The sequence below is a fragment of the Macaca nemestrina genome, chromosome 5, assembly GCF_043159975.1.
Source record: "Macaca nemestrina isolate mMacNem1 chromosome 5, mMacNem.hap1, whole genome shotgun sequence".
NCBI classification, from domain to species: Eukaryota; Metazoa; Chordata; class Mammalia; order Primates; family Cercopithecidae; genus Macaca; species Macaca nemestrina.
The window spans coordinates 105,938,902-105,959,895 of NC_092129.1; the positions used below are offsets into that span (position 1 = coordinate 105,938,902).

Here is a 20,994-nt window from a genome sequence, read left to right on the forward strand (position 1 = left end):
ACACAGCCCTTTCCCCCTGGTCCCCCCAACCAGCTGGGCTTTCCCTTATATCAAACCCCATAGTACCTTTGCTTCTTTTTCTTGTCAGATTGTCTACGTACTAGTGACCATCTCCCAGTAGAATTTTAGGGAGCTGACAATGCAAAATATTATATGAAACCTAAAACCAGGTTACAAGAGCAAGAATCAAGTACAGTAATAAGGTGAAGGCAGCACACACTGCTGTACCTCTCTCTCTTAGGAAGACACACAATTTACCTCACACTACAGCACTGTATAGACATGTCTGACTAATCCTCCAATCTTACTCTAAATTACAAGTTTGAAGACAGAAACTCTTACTTATAATGCCTACTGCAGAACACAGCACATGGCAAATAGATATTACATTGAGCAAATTGTGCTGTTTGTATATTAGTAAAAGATAAACAGCTTAAAAAAGGACCTAAGTATCTTTGTTTCTTTGTTTTGAGGAATTTTTTTTCATGGGGTGGGGTGGTGGTGTCTATATTATCTCCTTCAGCACTCCAAATCATTCAAGAGCATGAAATTCAGAACTATAAAATATTCTGTACCTAACTAGAATACCTAATACTTTGTATATGTGGCTGCTCAATAAATGTTGCTTATATTGATCCCCCAAAAAGCACACAGACACAGTAATTTACATGAATAACTCTTCAAGCCTGGAAGTTTCCAATGCCTTTCAAATCTTAGAGGGGACTAGTAACGTTATTAGGATGCTGAAAGAGAAGTCCTAAAACCTAAGCTGTAATCTTTCTAATTGTAATAGAGGACTACCCTGGGCCAACTCTCTCCACCTATTTTTTCTACTCCAAACTCGTTTTAGAATAAGGAGTTCGCAGTACAATAAATACATGCTTCTATGTACCTTTTTTAACATGCATGATGGTAACAAATACACAAACACTGAGTTGGTACTGAACACAAGTTTCCCGTTCCTATTGAAAAAAGGTCACCATGGTGGCAAAGGTATTGTACTGGACTAGTGGACATTTATTAGAGATGTAGTTAAACATGGGCAAATAGTAAACAAATGCTTTCAAAGTTTTTTGCCCCATTTCCCTGTCAGCTTAAACATCAAACAAAGCATAGCCAACTGTAGGTAGCAACAAAATTATTTCTCCCAAAACAATTTATTTCAAAGATTGAAGTAGCTGCTTGTCAGGTTGTTTTTGTATCTTCACTCTTACTTACCAGCTTTTAAAAACATTTTCATAAACTTATACCTTATCTCCACCTCAACACAATCTGTTTCTCTGAAGAAAAGAAATTGTAACATGTGATTTGGCTATCAATACTGTTGACTTCCATGTCACAGAATTTTAGAAAACTGTTGAAAAGGACTACTAAAAAGCCAAGTTGTACTTTTGAAACACAATCAGGGTGCTGCATCTTCTACACTTTCTATCCTTACAAGACCCTTCCTGGCTCTTCCAGGCTTTTTCTTTGGAGTTGGCAATGAATGGCAGGAGGCATTTGGAAGTACCACATAACTAAAGCCTTCTTGTAAATATGCTTATGCTCTTCTAATAAATAAAAAAGAGAGAGTTCAAGAGCTACTGCACAGTATTTGGCAAATTTAGAACCACAAAGACTTTTGATGAACTTCAAATATCAATGCAAATGAATTAGACACATTTTTTGAGATGTTTTCTTGTTTTGTAGCCAAGTGCATGTAACAAGTTAGCCAGAAAAACCTCACAATTAATCACAGGTTAACAAATGTATTAATATATGCCTAGTCATTTGTTAATCAGCATGACCTCCTCCACACATGACTGGCTGATAGTCCACTGGGGAAATGCCAATGCTAAACAACAATAAAAAAACAGTCCCAACCACAAAGACCATTGTCAGTATCATTCCACTATATTTATCATTCATTCATTCCAGCAGTTTACCTTCATTCAAGTGATTACTTTGTTACCACGGTGTTAATGCATATTATATTGCTCCAAGTTTAGCATTCAGGTTATAATTACAAGATGACTGAAAAATTCCATAAAGATAGTTTCGTTTTCCCATTTTAATCATTTTTAATTGTACGGTTCTGTGGCATTAAGTACATTCATGTTATTATACAACCATCATGACCATCCATCTCTAGTCCTTATCCATCTTCCCTAGTAAAACTCTGTAGCCACTAAACAATAACTCCTCATTCCCTCTCCCTCCAAGCCCTTGGTGTCATTCTACTTTCTGTCTCTATGAATCTGACTGGTTTAGAAACCTTATACAAATGGATTCATATAATATCTGCCATTTTGTGACTGTCTTATTTCACGTTGCATAATGTTTTCAAAGTTCATCTATGCTGTATCATGTGTCAAAATTTCCCTCCTTTGAAAACTGAGTAATATCCCACTGTATGTATATATCAGATTTTGTTTATACATTCATCTATCGATGGATGCGTAAGTTCCTTTTACCTTTTGGCTACTGTGAGTACTGCTGCTATGAACATAGGTGTACAAATATCTGTTTGAGTCCCTGCTTTCACTTCTTATGTATGTATACCCAGAAGTGGAATTGCTGGGTCATGCCATAACTGTTTAGTATTTTCAGAAACAGCCATACTAATTTCCACAGAGCCTACACCATTTTACATTCCCACCAACAGGGCACAAGAGATGCAATTTCTCCACATCTGTGCCAACACTTATTTTCTGTAGTTTTGACAGTAGCCATCCCAATGGGAATGAGGTGGTATCTCATTGTGATTGTGATTTGTATTTCCCTAATAATTAGTGGTATTGAGCAATTTTCAGGTGCTTAATGGCCATTGGCATCTTTTTTGGAGAAATGTCTATTTGAGTCCTTTCTCCATTTTTGAATCCCCCTGTTTTATGTTTTGCTGTTGATATAGTGTTTCAAAGGTGCTTAATACATCTAATTTCTTAAACTGGCCCCTTTGAGGATTGGAAAGAAAATCTTTTCAGAATATGATATTCCATATGGAAAAATATATAATCAAATCTCAATTGTTTACCATGTCCTCTTTCCTTAAAAAGCATCACATTCTGTTTTCCTCACCATCCTCCATTCTGAAAGAGACACAGGGAAAAATGTTCCTAACATCATCAATGTCACACATCCTCTGCCAGACAGCTTATCCACGACAGCACTCCTCTCCTGAAAAATCTTCAATGGTAAATCGGCTGGCTAATCAGAATCTTAGAGATAACTTATACATGGTAACAGCACCTATCATTCACTGCTATAGAAATAAAGGAGACAAGTTACACACTAGAGAACCTCTGAGCCTCACAGCTTTGCTCCATATTGTGCCAGTAATTAGGAGATAAATAATGCCAACTAAGAAAATTTTGAACATTAGTACAAACCAGAAAATCACTTTCATCATCTTATTTGAGTATTACATGCAATCTCTCAATTAACTTTTAATGTTGTATAAATTCCAAAGGACATCAGTTCATATTAAAACAACTTCTTGAGCCATATGTGCTAATACTGGGGAAGCAAAAAGGAGTTAACCCAGGTACCTAAAGGGTTGTACTGTATGTTGCCACAATGCCCTAGGGCAAAGCATACCCAAGAAAGAAAGAATTTAAAGATTATTTTAAATAATAATAAGTAACAAGGAAAAGCATGATACTGGTATTAAAAATCAATTTACTTTTGTTAGAAACAAGTTTTCCTAGAATTTTAAATTTCAACTCCTTTGTTCTTTTCTAAAATAATATTGAAAAATGAATTTTTCTCTTCTTAAAACAACAATTACTAATATCCTCTGTTTTCAATTCATAAGTCTCCACTTGGCAAATTTTCTCAAGTGTTGACAACAGAGGGAAATACTATGTCTGGCCATCATAAGAGTTCCAAAGGGTAGAAACTGACATCATCCCTTGTACTCCCAGCATACCGTGAATAAGAAGAAAGTGACCCTAACCAAAACCAAGATTGTCAGCCAGTTACATTTTACACTGCTGTTTTAAGCACGTATCAAGGGTACAATTTTCCCTGAAGCCAGCTGGTTGTCTACCAAGGTCATGCTTCCCTAAGGAATGATCAAAAGTATAAACACTGCTACACTTCTGTATCACCATGGATAAATGGTCCTATTTTCTAAAACCTGGTCCAATTCTGTTGGAATAAATGAATTTTTGGCCCATTACGAAACAAAAATTATGTGTAGTTCATAATACACGGGCAAGGCTTAAAATCTTTCGGGTTTTTGGGTATGACTCAAAAAAGTGCTGGAGTAAAACTCAAAGGATATTTCAGCAAAAATTACACATATCTTTTTTAGTGTATATAACTAAAATGGCATAGAGAGAAATAAAATATATAACTTACGTGCTTTCATTAAATCCAAGATCACAGGGTTTAAATTATGTATTTAAGGTTTTAATGTGACAAGTGGATTCAGGAAAAGAATTCTTTAGCAGAAATAGTATTATTTGTCTGTAAAATATTCATTGATTATTTAATAGAGAAGGTAGGAATACAGAGGCACAGAAATTTATTGTGTTTTATTCATTTGTTTGTTTTGAGACAAGGTCTCGCTCTGTCACCCCCAATGGACAGCAGTGGCACAACAGAGGCACAGAAATCTTAAAGTCAAAAATTATATTATTGCTAATGGGATATTAGTGAGAAGATACAATAATAATAGTTCTCCAGAAATACAATTTAATATTTAAATATCAATTGTTATCTAGATTTAAATCCTTTTGTTCAGGGAAAAAGCTCAGTCATTTTCTTTCCTCAAATGCAGAAAAATATCAACAATCCATTCCTATTTGACTCATAATTCTTTATTCTGCAATGCTTTCACTGACAAGGACTATAACAGTAACATGTTACTGTCTATTATACCAGAAGAAGTGAGATTTACTTATAATAGCTTAGGTTATGAATGATAGTATTTTACTTTTTTGAGGAGTGATCCAAGAAGATTTTGTGCTTGGCTTACTTTATCATAAAAAGTTGATCATTTTTCTATATTGTCTATGAATAAAATAACTAATTATTAGAAAAAAGAAAACACCACTACTATACAAAGAAAATGTTCCATTGCTCTATTAATTTTTTAAAATAAGTTTAAAAATAAGGACAAAGTGGCATTTCACCCATTAATGTCACAAAGTAATTTAAATTTAAATTCTGACAAAGGTACATAGTTAAAATCTTCCTTACATTGCCATAAGTCTTTTGAGAAATATTTTGGGAATATATTTGTCAAAAGCTACTAAATGTTCAGATCCCTGAAATAAGGAATCTCAGTTCTGAGACTTGATTCTCAGAGGACTCCAAAAGATGTAAAATACCGGACTTCTGGTTTAAAATAGTCATATGTGTGTGCATGTGTATTTGTATGTTACCGGGGTCAAAAAAATTCAGAAAAATTTAAGAAACGGTTTCAGAGCCAGGGTATCATATTAAATACCCAAATACCATATTTGGTCATGGGCAAATTCCACTTAAAAGGACAAAGCACTTTAGAAATACTGCCTTTAAATCCCTTCCACAGCTACAATAGGTTGCATACTGCTTCACTAATTTCGTTTCATCTGCCTAATCTCTGCAGGCCCTTCAGTGTATGACCCCTAGCTCAGTGGCAGAAAAACAAGTGTAAAGCTGGCCACATAGGAGAAGACCTTACCTGTACAACAGAGCTTCTACACCAGAGATCAAGCTGGGAACTGCACGCTCTACCCTTTGGGTGGAAATCTGAGGAGATTCTCGCAGCAAACAAATTGAGAGCAGAATCAAAGCGAACCCCACACTCTGGTTATGGGCAAATGAGCCTGTACAAACTGATACAGCCCCATTCAAAGAATAGTAGAGGAAGAAAACATAGACTAAAGCTAATAGAGCCTACTGAAAAAAAAAATGCTGAAAATTATCCTGATCACTCAAAGGAAAAGCAGGTCTCTAAGAATAATCTACTCAACATCCAGAAGAAAGTGTTAAGCAATCACTGTGTACTCTCAACCGAAGAGCTACCCTTTAAGAAATAAGAATAATAATTCTAGAGAGACAATAAGGCTGGGTAAGAAAGGATACAGAAGAAACATGAAAGTCTCACAAGCAAGCAAAAACCACACTGGTGAGAGTGGTGGATTCGTGTCTTATTATCGTGGTATCTTCCCCTACTGCCTACCACTAGCAGGGTGTGATGCTCCACATTCAGCAGACCTCAAGACTATTTGCTGAATGAATGAGTAGGGATAAACTGACCTCAGCTGCAAATGTCTGAAAAATACAGGGACAAGAAGAAAGCAGACAGGAAGGCAAGGTGAGTAACGAGTTTTTCTTTCCCCCTCCTCCCCTGGCCACAGACTGGCAGCGAGCAGGCTTTCCCCTGGTTGTCTCCACCCCTTCTGATGGCCAAGGACCACTGCTGGAGAGCACGGACGGGCTTTCTTCCCATCCTTCCATTTGTCCTTTCCCAAAGTCCACTTGAGGCCTGCTATTGCCCGAATTGGAAATGAAGCCAAGAGTAACAAGAAGAAAGAGGAAGAAAAGGAGGTTCATCTTCCCAGTCTGACAACAACTTAAAGGATGCGGTACACAAATCACAGACTGCAAACAGCTTTCATTTAGCAAGAGTCATGAAACAAATATCTCCTGACCTCAAGAAGCAATGGGAACAACTAAGGCAATAAGCAGAAGAAGATGGTGTGGACTATAAGAGAACACAGTCTCTGACTTAGGGGGCCAAACTCATTTCCTTTTTATTCTTTTTTAATACTATGAAAGCCAACCAAAACATGTTTCACCAGGCCAGATTCTGTCCAAGAGTTTGCAACCTATACTTTAAGGAAACATCTTTGGCAAAACGATCTTTTTTTTTTTTTTTTCCCAAATATCAAGATGCACTTTCTGTTATGTTATCTTTGCCCACAAAATTATACACCGAATTAGGCAGACTTCCATTCCGGCCTTCCCAAATATTTTGTGGATATTTACCAGTATAAACATCCATTTTGAAGTAAAGTTGCATTTAGCAAAGCAGACCAAGTGGTTCAACAGAAAGAAATTTGAGCCATATCTTCACCACGTGCTTCTAAAACCCAGAAAAACAATGAACTATTCAAGATAATGTGTAAATTTAAGCGTTCAGTAGTCCTGCTATATGTTCCAAAATGACATCATAAGTGGACAATTATTGCATTTGGAATTTTAAATATGCAGGAAAAAGGATTCTATGGCTCTGAAGCTCTTCCCCATATTGTCCTTGGTGATGTACCGTACTTCGGAAGCACTCCTGGTGCCCTTATCAGGAGCCCTCCAGTGTGTTTATATACTACTGAAAGAGTGAGAATCTGTTTCCAGTTTCAAGAGACCCAATAATTTTTAGTCCCTCATAGGAGAAATCTTATACCAAGAACATCCGCAATAGATGAGATGCAGTTTTATTGACTAAAAGAAGTTTTACTAAGTTATCCAAAATACAGTTTTCTCAAAACATTACATAAAAGATAAATGGTAAGATTGTATTTTATTACCACACACACACAACATTACCACCAGTTTTTACTAAATGGCTTATTTTGGCCATCAGTATTGACAGCTGGGCCAGGCAACTAGCAGTGAGAGTGGTGTCTAGAACCAGTATATCAACAGGTATGAAGAGGAAGTAAAAAAGCCACAACCAATGTTTTAAAGCAAAGGAAGACAATAAAGGTGGTACTGTGAAAGTAACCAGGTTTAATTCAGGACCAATACAAAACAGGGGCTGGAAAATCCAAAGACCTAAATGATGAGGATAAGACTAGGAAGTTCTTTTCATAGAGTCATGGTGTGGGGTTGGAGTTGTAGCTATTTATCTTCTCATCATCACTACTGTCATGGTACCAGAGGTTACTATACCTCCACTTTCACTTGGTACATCTTAACTACATTCGAAAATAAAATTCAGATTTGGGTTTTGTGGTTTACTCATCATAAATTAATTTCTATTAAGCATATAAATTGGTGTTTTTGAATCTACTTTACAGTATCCCTTTAGTTCTGATGATGATTAATGTCATCATTATTTCCAATAAATTAAAAGAAACATGTTAGGGTATCATTATTCTTTTGGCTACCTAGAGTCCCAAATAACTTAAGAAATCATTTATAAATCTGTCTCAAAGAAAAATGACCATTTCTCACATCTACTATAAAATTGTATGACCTACAATTTGTGTAGTTGTATTTATAAATGCACCCTTTTCACACATTTTTACCTATGCTATATGAAGTTCATGTATTTTAAACCACAGCCTCAAATGTAACCAGGAAACCTCCCTGAGGGTGGAATCTTGACATAACTTTCAATGTTATTGCTCCCTGGTCCTACAACTTTATGATGCCAAAGCATATCACTTTACCCTGGGACAGCCAACTATAATTCTGAAATTGGAACACAACTGACTGCATGAATGACACTGAAACCATAATATCGTAGCTGGCTTGGAGCAGCAGCAAGCTGTTGATCAGTGAGCAAGATAGTGGGGAGGGAGGAATGGCTGAAGAAAGACATTCAAGACATAAGTCTTCAAATTCTCAATAAGCTGCAGCCATCAAAGAGTCCAATATCTAATCTGGAAAATGTCAAAGGTCAGGTTTTTCAACAAAATTAAGTGGGGAAATTAATAATATTAAGTATATCTACACTGCCTTCAATACTAAACTGTTTCAGGACCACTTTTAGAAACCACAATATGATACCACTCCCCATGCCAGGACATCTTACAGCAATCGCCTCATATTGAGGAAAAAACATTTGCAAATAAAGTAGCAAACAGTAACTTGAGGCATAAGACCTACACTCTAACTACAGCTTGAAAGAAAGTACTGGGGAGGAGTTTGGAAGGAAATTACAACCCCAAGATTTACAGTGTAAAAGTGAAAAATATAACTTATGTCTTCATGTTGTTACTTGAGCATGTTTTAGAATGTATGAATGTTGCTAAAATGGATGCTTTTTTTTCACTAACTCTCATCAAATAATACATCAAGGAATACATGTACACACCTTGCATTGTCTACTCCCCTCATCAGGATCACTGCTTAGATAGTAGCCCCCAAATCAGCAACCTGGGGCTGGGAAAAGGCAGGTACTCACTCTCCCGGTGCTTGGGGGAGCCTTGGAGCCATCCAGGCATCCTGCCCCCTTGGGCTTCTCCCCTGATCCTTACCTTTAATCCCAATGCATCAGACCCAATGCATACTGATTTAGAGTATTTTACTCAACGGAACTACAGGCCAGTGATGAAAAGATGTTTACAAGGTTGATGCTTTTTAAGGAAGAATACCAAAATTTTATTGAATATTTCCTCTGGTAGCTTCTAAACAGAAAAGGGAGTGTCTCAACCCATTGCCCCTTCAAACCCCTGAAAATGTGAATCTCTGACTCAGCTTGATGACCGTTTCTCCTCAGGCACCTGAACCATGAAAAGCTGACGAGGAACAGGTGAGAACAGAACCTAGCAGTGATCTTTGAATGCTTCTGAACTTTTCAGCAGAAACAGTGCCTTGTCAGTCACTGTGTTTTGTTTTGTTTTAAACAATACAGAAGCAAAATTCTATGATAAAAATCAATATGGCAGACATAATACAGAACCAGAACATTAAGTGGGAAACTTAGGATACATAGTACAGCATATTTAAAGGCAGAATTAAAATTCTTAAACTATGTATTATTCTTATATATAAACAATTCATCTCCTGATTTATAGATTTTATTTTATATATGTATACATATAATATATGTGTGTATATATATTTTATATATATATATATGTTGTGGTGGTTAATTTGAGATGTCAAATGGTTAAGTTAAGGTGTTAACTTGAAGATCTGTCCTTATTGAAGTCAGGCACCATCCAATCTGCTGGGAGTCCAAAGGAAAAAAGGAGAAAAGGTAAATGTGCCCCTCTATTTGCTGGGCTGGGATATATCCTTCCTCTCCCATCCTTAGGCAACAACTCTAGGCTCCAGCCCTTTGGACTCCAGGACTTACACCAGCACCACCTCCCTACTCACTCATCCTGGGTTCTCAGAGTAACACCATTGTCTTCTCTGGTTCTGAGGCCTTTGGACTTAGTCTGAGCCTCTCCACCAGCATCCCAGAATCTCCAGCTTACAGACAGCCTGTCGCAGGACTTCTCAGCCTCCATAAGCATATAAATGAACCCCTTAATAAATCCCTTCTCATTCATCTATCTATCTATCTATCTATCTCCTTTGGATTCTGTCTCTCTGAAGAAGCCTAACACTAATACGTATTATCCCAAACAAGATACTTATACTGTTACATTATTTATTCATATGTATATTCATGATATATTTATACATATATATCTTTAAAGAATTTATATGAGTTATATATCTTTAACTAAAATATATGTATACATACACATATACAATATATAGTATCATATGTATAAGTGTACGTGTGTGTGTGTATAGTGTGTGTGTATTCACAGAAAAAGAAAGATGAAGAGAAACAGACAGACAGACATTAAAGACAAGAGAAACTAGGATTTTAAACCAAAAGTGGTGAATCAGTCCGATATCAGACTAGAAGCCCTATGACAGGATAGACTGTTTTTTCACTGCTGTGCTTCAGGGCATCAGTGCATAGCAGCTACTCAATAGACTAACTTGTTGAAAGGCTAAACATTATGATTTCTTCCCTTTTTAAAGAAGTCTCACATAAATAATATTAAAGATGCTGTAACTCCAGTGAGCAAATTTATTCTTAATAATGTGATATGGTATGTGTAAATAATGATAGAAAACTATAAAACTGCATCAGAAAACTACTAGATTTTAGAGTACAACCATAAGTATACAAATTTGAAAACATCCTTTCCTGTTGCTCAATAATTGTCTAATTAGAAGTCTCTGTTTGGAACCATATGTTGCCATTTTTAAAAATACGTACTGTGAGACAACTGCATTTATTATGGCTAAATATTATTAACAATTATACCTCCTGACTAAAAAGCTACACCAACAAAAGATGTCAACCACAGTATATTTAGCTTAGCCTAATAAGGAGTTAATAGATTCCACCAGCACAGAGAAAAGTGCTATCCAATTGAACCAAGGAAGAGCTACCATTAGACTGTTCACTTTCCAAATAAAAAGTGAAAGTATAAAAAAGCTTTATAAAAATGGATGATTTTATGAATTTGGATCAAATTTTCCTTAGTCTAACAACTTTATATATATGTATGTATATACAATCATGCCCATAACTAAATTTTGATCAACAATGGACCACATGTACCACAGTAGCCTCATAAGATTATAAACCGTATTTTGACTGTACCTTTTCTATGTTTAGATATGTTCTGATACACAAATACTTGCCATTGTGTTACAACTGCCTACAATATTCAGTACAGTAACATGCTGCACAGGTTCGTAGTCTAGGAGCAGTAGGCTATACCATATAGCCTAGATGGATAGTAGGCTATCTAGGTTCTAGATTCATATAAGTACACTCTGTAATATTTGCACAACAAAATTGCCTAACAACATGTTTCTCAGAATGTACTCCTGTCGTTAAGTGATGCATGGCTGTGTATATACAAAGAAACACGCAAATACATAAAAATGCGACATTTAGAGAGGAAGTTAAATAACATGGATCATTTTCCTTCTAACTCTGTATTTTATTGACTTAAGTTTATTATTTGCAGCCACTTTGAGAATCCAAAGGGAAATGAACAGTTTCTTAATTCAGAGACAAACATATTGTAGAACTTTCAGCCTTTGGGGGGAAATAACCAAAGGTAAATAGCCTCAGGGCACAAATCACTTCCCTAATGGCACAGTCAGGCCACCAGGAACCAGTAGTCAAATTTCTGCTGCTGGCTTTTTGTCTTATCAGTTGTTCAAAAATAACTTTAGTGACTAGGATAATACATTTGACAACTTTACACCCTTCACATTTTCTCTAATAACAAAATAAGAAACATTAAACAATATATTAGGCACATTCTTTATGCTCAGGAGGCTAAGATATAGTCCAGAGGAAATTCCAATTTGGGAAACTAAATTTCCATTGTTCTCTAATCACATGGACCCAAACCCATGGCTTGCATCCCTGTATATTGTAAGACAGTGGTAAAATCCTTCTGGTTGTATGATCCCTATAACATGGAAAACTGATTGTTTTCTCCACATTTAGTTTTTCCCACTGCATGCTGTTCGGTAAGAGCAGGTACCACAGTGATAAGCTGTTAGTGGTGATCTGAATTTTTTTCCTTTTTTTCCTTTCTTTTCACAGGTGTTGATGAATTTCTATCCTTTTCTTTTTTGTAAATGGAAGTATTTGAGAATTTAATACCAAAATGGTTTTAAACAGACAAAAATAGAAGCCACCATCAATGGAAACAAAGGAATGAATTATGAAAAGTCTTTCAAGGATGATTCATTTTTGGAAAACAATAGAAACATTCCTATTTCTAATAGGTTTTTGAAAATATTAACAGCAATCTCTATATTATAGTCCTCATAAATAATTATGGTACTTATCTCTTTTCCATATTATAGTTTATGGAGGTGCAATTTACTGTTGGCAAAAGTACAATAAGGTATAAAACCAATACAATTAGGACTTTGGCTCTGTCTTCAAGGAGTATACAATCCAGAAGATTATTAAATGTATTTTTTAACATATATAGAAAAAGCAGATATAACATGTGGTGACAATGCAATCAGACTCATTTTAAACAACGAACATTCCTCTTCAAAACACCCAAAGAAAGCATTGTTCTAACAATGAAGCTTTTGTTTCACACATTTTGGGAAATTTGAGAGGGAATGATCTTTTTGTCACATATAAAGAAATAATTTTATCTATTTGTCTGTCTTCTGTCTATCTAACTGTCTGGAGATAACAGAAATGTGTTCTCTCTCAGTTCAGGAGGCCAAAAGTCCAAAATCAAGCTGTCAACAGAGTTACTTCCTTATCAGAGACTCTGAGAGGGAAATCATCCATGCCTCTCTCAGTTTCTGGGGATTTCTGGCATTCCTTAGCCTTCTTTGTCTTGTAGTTTTTTGCTTTGTTTTATTGTGTTGTGTTTTTAAAAGAGACAGGATTTTACTCTGTCAGTCTGCCTGGAGTGCAGTGGTGTGAACACAGCTCATTGTAACCTTGAACTCCTGGGCTCAAGTAATTTTCCAGCCTCGACCTACAGAGTAGACGGAACCAAAGGTGGACATCACCAACCTGGTTAATTTTTTTATTTTTATTTTTGTTGAGATGGGGTCTCGGTATGTTGCCTGAGCTGGTCTTGAACTCCAGGGCTCAAGCAATCCTCCTGTTTCAGCCTCTCAAAGTACTAGGATTATAGGCATGAGCCATCGCACCCAGGCTGCTGGAATTATCTTTAAAAATTAGTGTACAGACAACTTTAAAAATCACTCACATTATAATCACACTTCATAATATAGAATTTAAAGGGAAAACATTTAAATTCTCAAAAAGAATCTTATTAAAATCATGTGAAAAAAGAAGAATGCACACCTTAAGAGAGATGGGGATACAATCAGGATAAAATAGAAATAAAGTAAATATTAATAAAATAATAAAGTAAATAAATTAATAACATATTAGGATACCAGGAAGCCAGAAGGGAAGTTTTCACCTTTTGGGAGTTGATTATAAAAAGGGAAACGGTAATTCAACGCCCATCCTTGATGACACCTGAGGCACATTGCACATGCCTCGATAAAACATAAACACTAATAGTGATACAACATCCTAGAGAGTTATTTTGTAATAAAGTAATGATCATAATTATTTCAGCACAGAATTTATTATGAAATGTTGCCTAAAGACAATTTAATTAATTTAATTCAAGTTCTGTAGATTTTTTAAATTTCTATTTTAATAATAACTTATTTAAAATACAAAAGCCATGAAAAAAATCAGTGGTCTATAAAAGCTAAAACTTATTATCTTCTCCTACAGGATTAAAAACATGTTATGGTTAAAAAATCTTTTTTTACCAAGATTCATTTAAAAAACTATGTAATATTCAGAAAAACACTATAAATAGAGCTATGAATTTGGGGGCAAAAGATCTCCTGTGACTACTATATCAAAGGAAAAATATTATTTTTATTTATGATTTCTATGCATGGTAAAGTCATATGACATGATATGTTCCTTTTTTCCCTATCATCCATGTCTTCTCCTTTAGGTAATTTTTCCTTTGGAAGTTTATGCTTTCCTAATAAGATAAAGTGTTCTCAAAGAGTCAATCAAAGAGTACCACATACCCTTGACCAAGAAATGGATACATAGCCCAAGAATTATAAATAAAACTCTTTCCAGAAAGCCGGACACATGATTAAACAGCATGTGTGCACGAGGTCCAAAAACTCATTTGCCTCAACGGTGAAACCTGAAAAGACCATCTACTGCTTTCTGCAACCTTCCTCTCGAGATCTGCAGTTTCCTCCTCTTCTATGGTACTTGCCAGATGTTTGTAGGTCTTAGCACACACAAAAATTTACATTTGCATGGCATGCTGGTGTTACAGGACTAGACTGGTCTCTCTGCCCCAGAGCTCAACCAACTGACCTTAGCCCTAAGTGATGAATATCTGCTGACATCTGTCCCCCATCTTAAACCTAGCAGCCTGTCTTGGCACAGCTCTGCCAGGCCTCATTCTTCAGGTTGTCCTCAAACTAAAAACTACAAGATATCTTTCTAAATAAACTGCTCCTTCATTTCTGTTGCTTACAATTAAATTACTGATGCAGATGTCTTGAAGAAAACAATGTAAAAGATAGCCATGATGATTATGATGACAGTGGTGATGGGATGATGATAATCATGATTATGATGCTGAGAGGAGGAGGGGGTAAAGAAAGAGAAGGAAGAAGGAAATGTAGACTATAAAGAACTTTAAAAACAATCTATTTAACTGACTTTTGTTTAAACTGTGTGAGAGTAGGATGTAACAGTCCAGTTAAATCTTTTATGCTTAATATTTATGTTACTCATTTAGTATCTCTTGCAGTAAGATAGTATCAGATTTATATATAACTATACTTTGTAAAAATTTCAATGTTAAGAAATTAGGTTTAGATTATTTTAAATATTATTTTAAACATTATCCTTTCAAGGATAAGCAACCATCTTAGATGGTGGCCATATGTATGCAAAGTAAATAGCTTTACTTAGGTTTTAGTTTACTCAATGCTTTTAAACATAATCTAAATTTTTCTCATCATTTTATTAACTTCAGAAAATTAAGTTTGGAAAAGCTATTAAAATAACTTATGACCAATAACCTTGTCAAAATGTGGTTTTACAACTAAGACACCAGTAAATGGAGAATTAAGTTACCTTCCTCTAATTCTTTTATAAATATGTTCAGTTCAAGACACAGTCTTATTCATTAAATGCTAATGTTGAAAATAATCTGAATGATCTCAGCAATAACATTGTTTGGGCCTGAATTTCTCCAGAAATCTCTCAATTTGCCACCTCATTTGATAGAGAGAGAGAAAAAAAATAAGTCCAGTGTTGTATGAAGGAAATTTCTGTTACTTCAAAATGCAACTTCAGTATAGGCTATGCAATCAGGTGGCTTGGATCCAACCCCTAGCACTTCTGCTCACTAGTTGTGTGAACATGGGCAAATTACTTAACCTGTCTGAGACAGCTTCTTCGCCTATAAAAATGATGAAGTAATAATACCAACCACATAGTATAGTTGGGATGCTTAAATGAAATAATGCACGCAAAGCTCTTAACATAATGCCTACAGTAAGCATGCTATAGCGCTAGCTATTACTTTGGCACAAAATTGAGTCTTTCTTCTGTGTCTATGCATATTCTCCATTTGTTTATATTAGTTTTTAAATTTATATGATAAAGTCCCCACAGCAGCAGCAATGTCTAATAGGTTAATAACTCAAAAAAAAAAATGTGTGCACAGCTCATGTTCAAAGCATTTTTGTGTGTTAAATTTGATTCTTAATAACTTAAATCCCTCCCATTACCTTGAAAAATGAGGGAACAAACCAGCTGTTGATGTTGGTTGCTGCAAATACCATACACGAACAGAAAAACCTAAAAGAAAACGATGGTCTTTCAGACCCTAAGAATAATTTTTCATGAGAACAGAGTATGAATAATATTTGAAAGTTTAGGCCAGGAGTAGAAGTTGTCTCTTGATAATACATGATCTTCTTGGTTTATACAATAAACATATGGCAGAAGGGGGGAATTCTAAGCACAGAACAGACACATGATTTACACCCACTTCAGGGACAGACTGCTTGGAAATGAAGCACTTAGTTACAAATAATATCTTAATACAATGTTGCCTTTTTCCCATATCCTTGTGACAGACTGTGTTCACTAGACATTTTAAATAAGTTTATACTGTCCTCCAACCTTGAACAGGATGCTTTAATACATAATCGTAAAATGTCAGTTAAGCAATTTGCTCCATTTGCATGTACTTATCTGAAAAAAATCATACTATTATTTGTGAAAAGCTTCACATTTCCACAGCTATTTAGATCTAGCAGATGAGTCAGAACTCAAATTAGTTAATAGAGGTATTGTTAACAACAAGAGACCTAGGTTTTTAAATAGCAAAACAAAATAGAATTCCCAAGCTTACCAAATGAAAGATCCTCAACTTCAACAGCTGTGAATAAAAGGAATCCAGGGTCTACAAAGTTAAATGACTTAACTGTTAATACTATCTAGTCAGTAGTGAAGCCAAACAAGAATCCTAATCTCCTGGGACAACCAGAAGCACAATTCTTAAATACTTATCACATAATTCCTGAGCCAATAAACAATCTATTCATTCACCATCTAAACCAGAGCAACTGCTTCTATAACTAAGCACTTTATATCATAATTACATTAAATCTTCATAACCCTAAGTGGGCTTCACAGATGAGGGGTTAGGACTAGAGAGGTTAAGTGACTTGCCCAAGTACATACACAGAACCAGTAATTAAGCTTAGATAAGCATGCTGTATATCCACTGTACCACGGACTCTCATGAGATGGATTCATACTTACCATAGGATAGTCACTCCATCTTCTCCCTATGTTGTAGAAGCCTGGATGATCCCAAACCCAATTCTGCATTCAGTGATAAAATGCAGTTTCTGGTTTTAAAATGGCCTCAGTCATTCCAATCAAGTGACAACAGAAGTACACAGAAGAGGCCTCCCACCTTCCTCAGCTCTCCAGATATGACTCTCCTGTCTTTAAGATGACAAACCTCTTCTCTTCTCTCCCTCTCCCTTTTCCCTCCCATTTCTGTCCATCAAGGGCTGTGATCACGGTTTGGGAAGGTAGGAATTGGCCTCTGAGTGTGGACTGAATACATGTTGCAAAAGCTAGAATTCATTTTTTTTTTGTCTTCCTTCATTTGATAGAAGAAGATTGAGACAGAGGCTGGAACTCTACAGCCACAATTTTAGGAGTCACATAAAATATTTAATATCACAATTTTTTGAGAGTTAGGAGGAAATGCCAGAAGTAAAGATTCTTCTGTGAGAAGTGATACTACCCTGATCTAAACTCCTAGGCTTCAGTTATCTCCCCAACCAGAATATCAAGAGTATTGGCTGTGAGGTAGTGGCAGTGGCTGTTGGGGAGGCCGGCAGAGGTCAGAGAAGAAGCAGAGCCAACTAAAACAAGATGCTAACTACTCTGTGAGGCTGCATCCCAGCCTACACTACACCACTGTGTACAGTAACATGAAGGAAGTGTGGGATGAGGAGAAAGAAAAGTGAAGAAAATGGGCAAAACCCTTCCCCTCACAGAATCTACATTCTAATAGAATAAATAATAGCATTATTTCAGAGCAACACGCACACAGGCAGGTGCTTAGAACAATGCCACAACTTACCTTATAAATGATTCTTTAAAATCTGAGTGATTTTAAGAGGAGGTTTTCAATCTGTAAGTTAATTTAGCTTCCATGGCAGGTAATTAAGTTACTCTTATATTCTTTTGCTTTATGAAATTTATAAACAAGAATGAAGTTTTAAAATATTAAGCACTAGCTCTTTTAAAAGTTTACACATTCAAATCACTATTATAAAATTCATATTCACCTCACTAGGACTCCACCCTCTTACCTCCACCCCAAGAGTACTCTTTGGGATGGTCTGCCTTAAAATGTATTTGACACATAAAGAAGCGACAGCAATTCCTTTGAAATGACTCAGTCAAAACTACAGGTTATTTCACTATTTGGAGTTCAACATGTCCTGGTCACCCCTTTTCATTTATATATCATATAAACATAAAGGCAAACAAAATTTAATTTGCATCTAGCAGCTATCTGTACTTTTATGTGCAGCAAATGATTTTTTTTAATGGTAAAATTACTCAATTGACCCTCCAGGATGGAGGAATAAGCTGCTTCCTAAATATGGGTCAGGATAATTGCAGACATGAATGTGTTTTTCAGGTAGTCTGGAACATAAAAGTTAATGTGGCTCCTCCCAAAATGCTGTACATAAATTCAGAGAAGAACTTACTCAGGAGGCATTATCTAGCCCAAGGAACATTTAGCAATGTTTAAAGACATTTTTGGTCACCACAACTGGGGATGAGGATTGGGTGGGCGGAGCTTATTAGTATCTAGTAGGTAGAAATCAGGAATGCTGCTAAACATCCTACAATGCATAGAACAGCTCCACAATAAACAAACTATAAATTCATGGTAAAATGGTTAAGAAGTTCTAGCCTATGTTGTCAATCATTTTTAAAACTGTAGTTTCCAGGAAGCCTACCAATTACACTGAAGACATACATACCTCCACATCACTATAGCTATTCTGGGCACACACACACAATACACACACACACACACACACACAAACTTTCAATCAGGGTATCTGTTTATTGGAAAACATGGCAAGTCTGGTGATCATTCAACAGAGAATTCACCTCCATTCCCTTTCATTAACTCCCTTGGCTTCAATCACTGTATTTATACTAATGACACCTAGATCTGCCACTTGGAGTGAGAGCCTCTCTAAGGTATCACACCAGCCACTGGATACCTCAAACTTTGCCACATGCAAAGCTAACAGCAATTGTCCATCATTCCCTCATTCTGCCCCAACTCTCCCTTCCACTTCAGTTCTACTTCCAGTAGTCCCAGCCTTGGTGAATGACAGCACCACTGATCCTGTAGTCAAGCCAGAAGCCTGGGCATTCTTGGCTCACACCATATCCCAGCAATACCACTGTATTTTGCACATAATTGTCACTTGATTCAAATGTTGAATACTGAGTGAATTAATCTTTTTTTCAAACCAATTTATAAGTGATAAAAATAAATCCTAAGCTCCAAAACTGCTAGAGAAAAGCAAAACAAAACAAAACCAAGCAATGCAGAATGTAGGTCAGTATAAAAAAGCAGTGTATCTGGAAATATATCCCATGTTCAGAAAACAGAAACAATCACAGATCCAAAAAGAACCAAAGAAGCCTTAAGACACCGATTAAACAGTGGAAAAGATGTTAAGACAACAGATGACCTTGGACACTGCGGTGCTGACTCTGAGAAAAATTTGCTTCATTTAAAAATCAAGATTTATGAACATGAATTTCCCAAAGCACTGAAAAGAGAGCAGGAAAATCAGAGGAGGGAGAAAAAGAGTGTGGTAGGAGAGTTAGTAAAACTTAATAACAACCACCTAACATCCAAATAGAGTTGAAGTTTGCGACAATCACACGTATTATTTTATTCTTTCCAAAACCCTGAGGCAAGCAGGTCTTTTAATTACCAGGCAATAATAATTAGAATTCCCACTGGCAAAACACTGTAGATATTTAAATAAATAGTAACTAAGCTTCAGCTATGGATCATTCTGAATGTTAAGTAGCAGAAAGAATCAAAACCACCCCAACGTTAGAGTGGTCCTCGTCACAACACAGACTTCCACTAACGCGGCCATCAGCAGCAATTCACAATGGTGATTACCTAAAGAGCTGCTATTTCTGGACTGAACAGGGGTCACTTCAAGAACCATTTCCACTCACTATTAAGTCTCTAATAATGAATTTAGTTGGTTGCTGATATCCTTCCAGAGGGCATCCAAAAGTACAGACAATATGCTGCATTGTCATAAGTGAATCATTATGCCTTTTTTAGAAATAAGATTTTGGAAAGTTTAAATGACTTGTAAAGACAAAGTGAAGCAGAGGAATCAGAATTTAAACTTTGATCAACGGTTTCCCTTCTACATCTAACATTAGGTCACCTGTAACATATCTTTGAAAAACTGCAATTCTGATTATAAATATGTGTGGAAATCAGCCTGATTTGTTATGACAACCTTCAGGGTGTAGCTGATTGAGTATTCCTCTTGTGTGAAATAACTCAGGTCTAGGTAATAAGATTTAACAGGATAATATTTTTGAAATGTTATGTGATTTTTATTCTTACTAATCTTGTTGCTTTACCCAGTAAAGCTGAAAGCTTTCACTTTGAGAGACAGGCAGATACAGCCAAGGACAAAGGCATTATTGTTCAGTTATAATCTTCCAAATAGCAATTTAAAAATTAGCTCTGGAGAAGCAATTGTTTTGCAACCCACACTCTCTAAGAGCTTGAGAGAGAAATGGTTTTGTTTTGATGGTCCAAGAGGACTTTACTTGGACCATGCAGAATTGTAGAATTGAGAGCTTATATGAAACTTACTCATAGATATGGCAATAGCAGAATATTAAAGCAGTTTCCCTGGCTCAACAAAAAGAAACATAAGTTTGATTGGCTTCTAGGATGAGATAAGGACCAAAGTGTCTAACTAGAGATTAAAGATTGTCTAGGCCCTTGAACGTGTGTCTATATGTGGGGGGAGGGGGTGGGTGAATGTGTGAGTTTGTCCATGTATGTGTGTACGCATGTCTACAAGTGTGTGTCAGCATGGGGCTGGACAGAAGATGGGGTGGTAATATGGTAAAACATTCAGAAAGACTAAGGGGGTGTC

The 20,994-nt window shown here is 36.0% G+C and overlaps 1 protein-coding gene across 8 annotated transcripts in view; it reads right to left on the reverse strand.

Moving 5' to 3' along the window:
- LOC105495599 (branched chain keto acid dehydrogenase E1 subunit beta) overlaps positions 1-20,994 on the reverse strand; it is a 267,316-nt gene that overhangs the window by 103,897 nt on the left and 142,425 nt on the right. For 3 of the 8 annotated variants that reach the window (XM_071096814.1, XM_071096813.1, XM_011765349.2), the window contains exon 9: positions 16,015-16,084. The exons of the other annotated variants lie outside the window; for them this stretch is intronic. In XM_071096814.1, the coding sequence (XP_070952915.1) occupies positions 16,015-16,084 (70 nt within the window). The remainder of the gene's footprint in view (positions 1-16,014; positions 16,085-20,994) is intronic. 8 annotated transcript variants of the gene reach the window in all.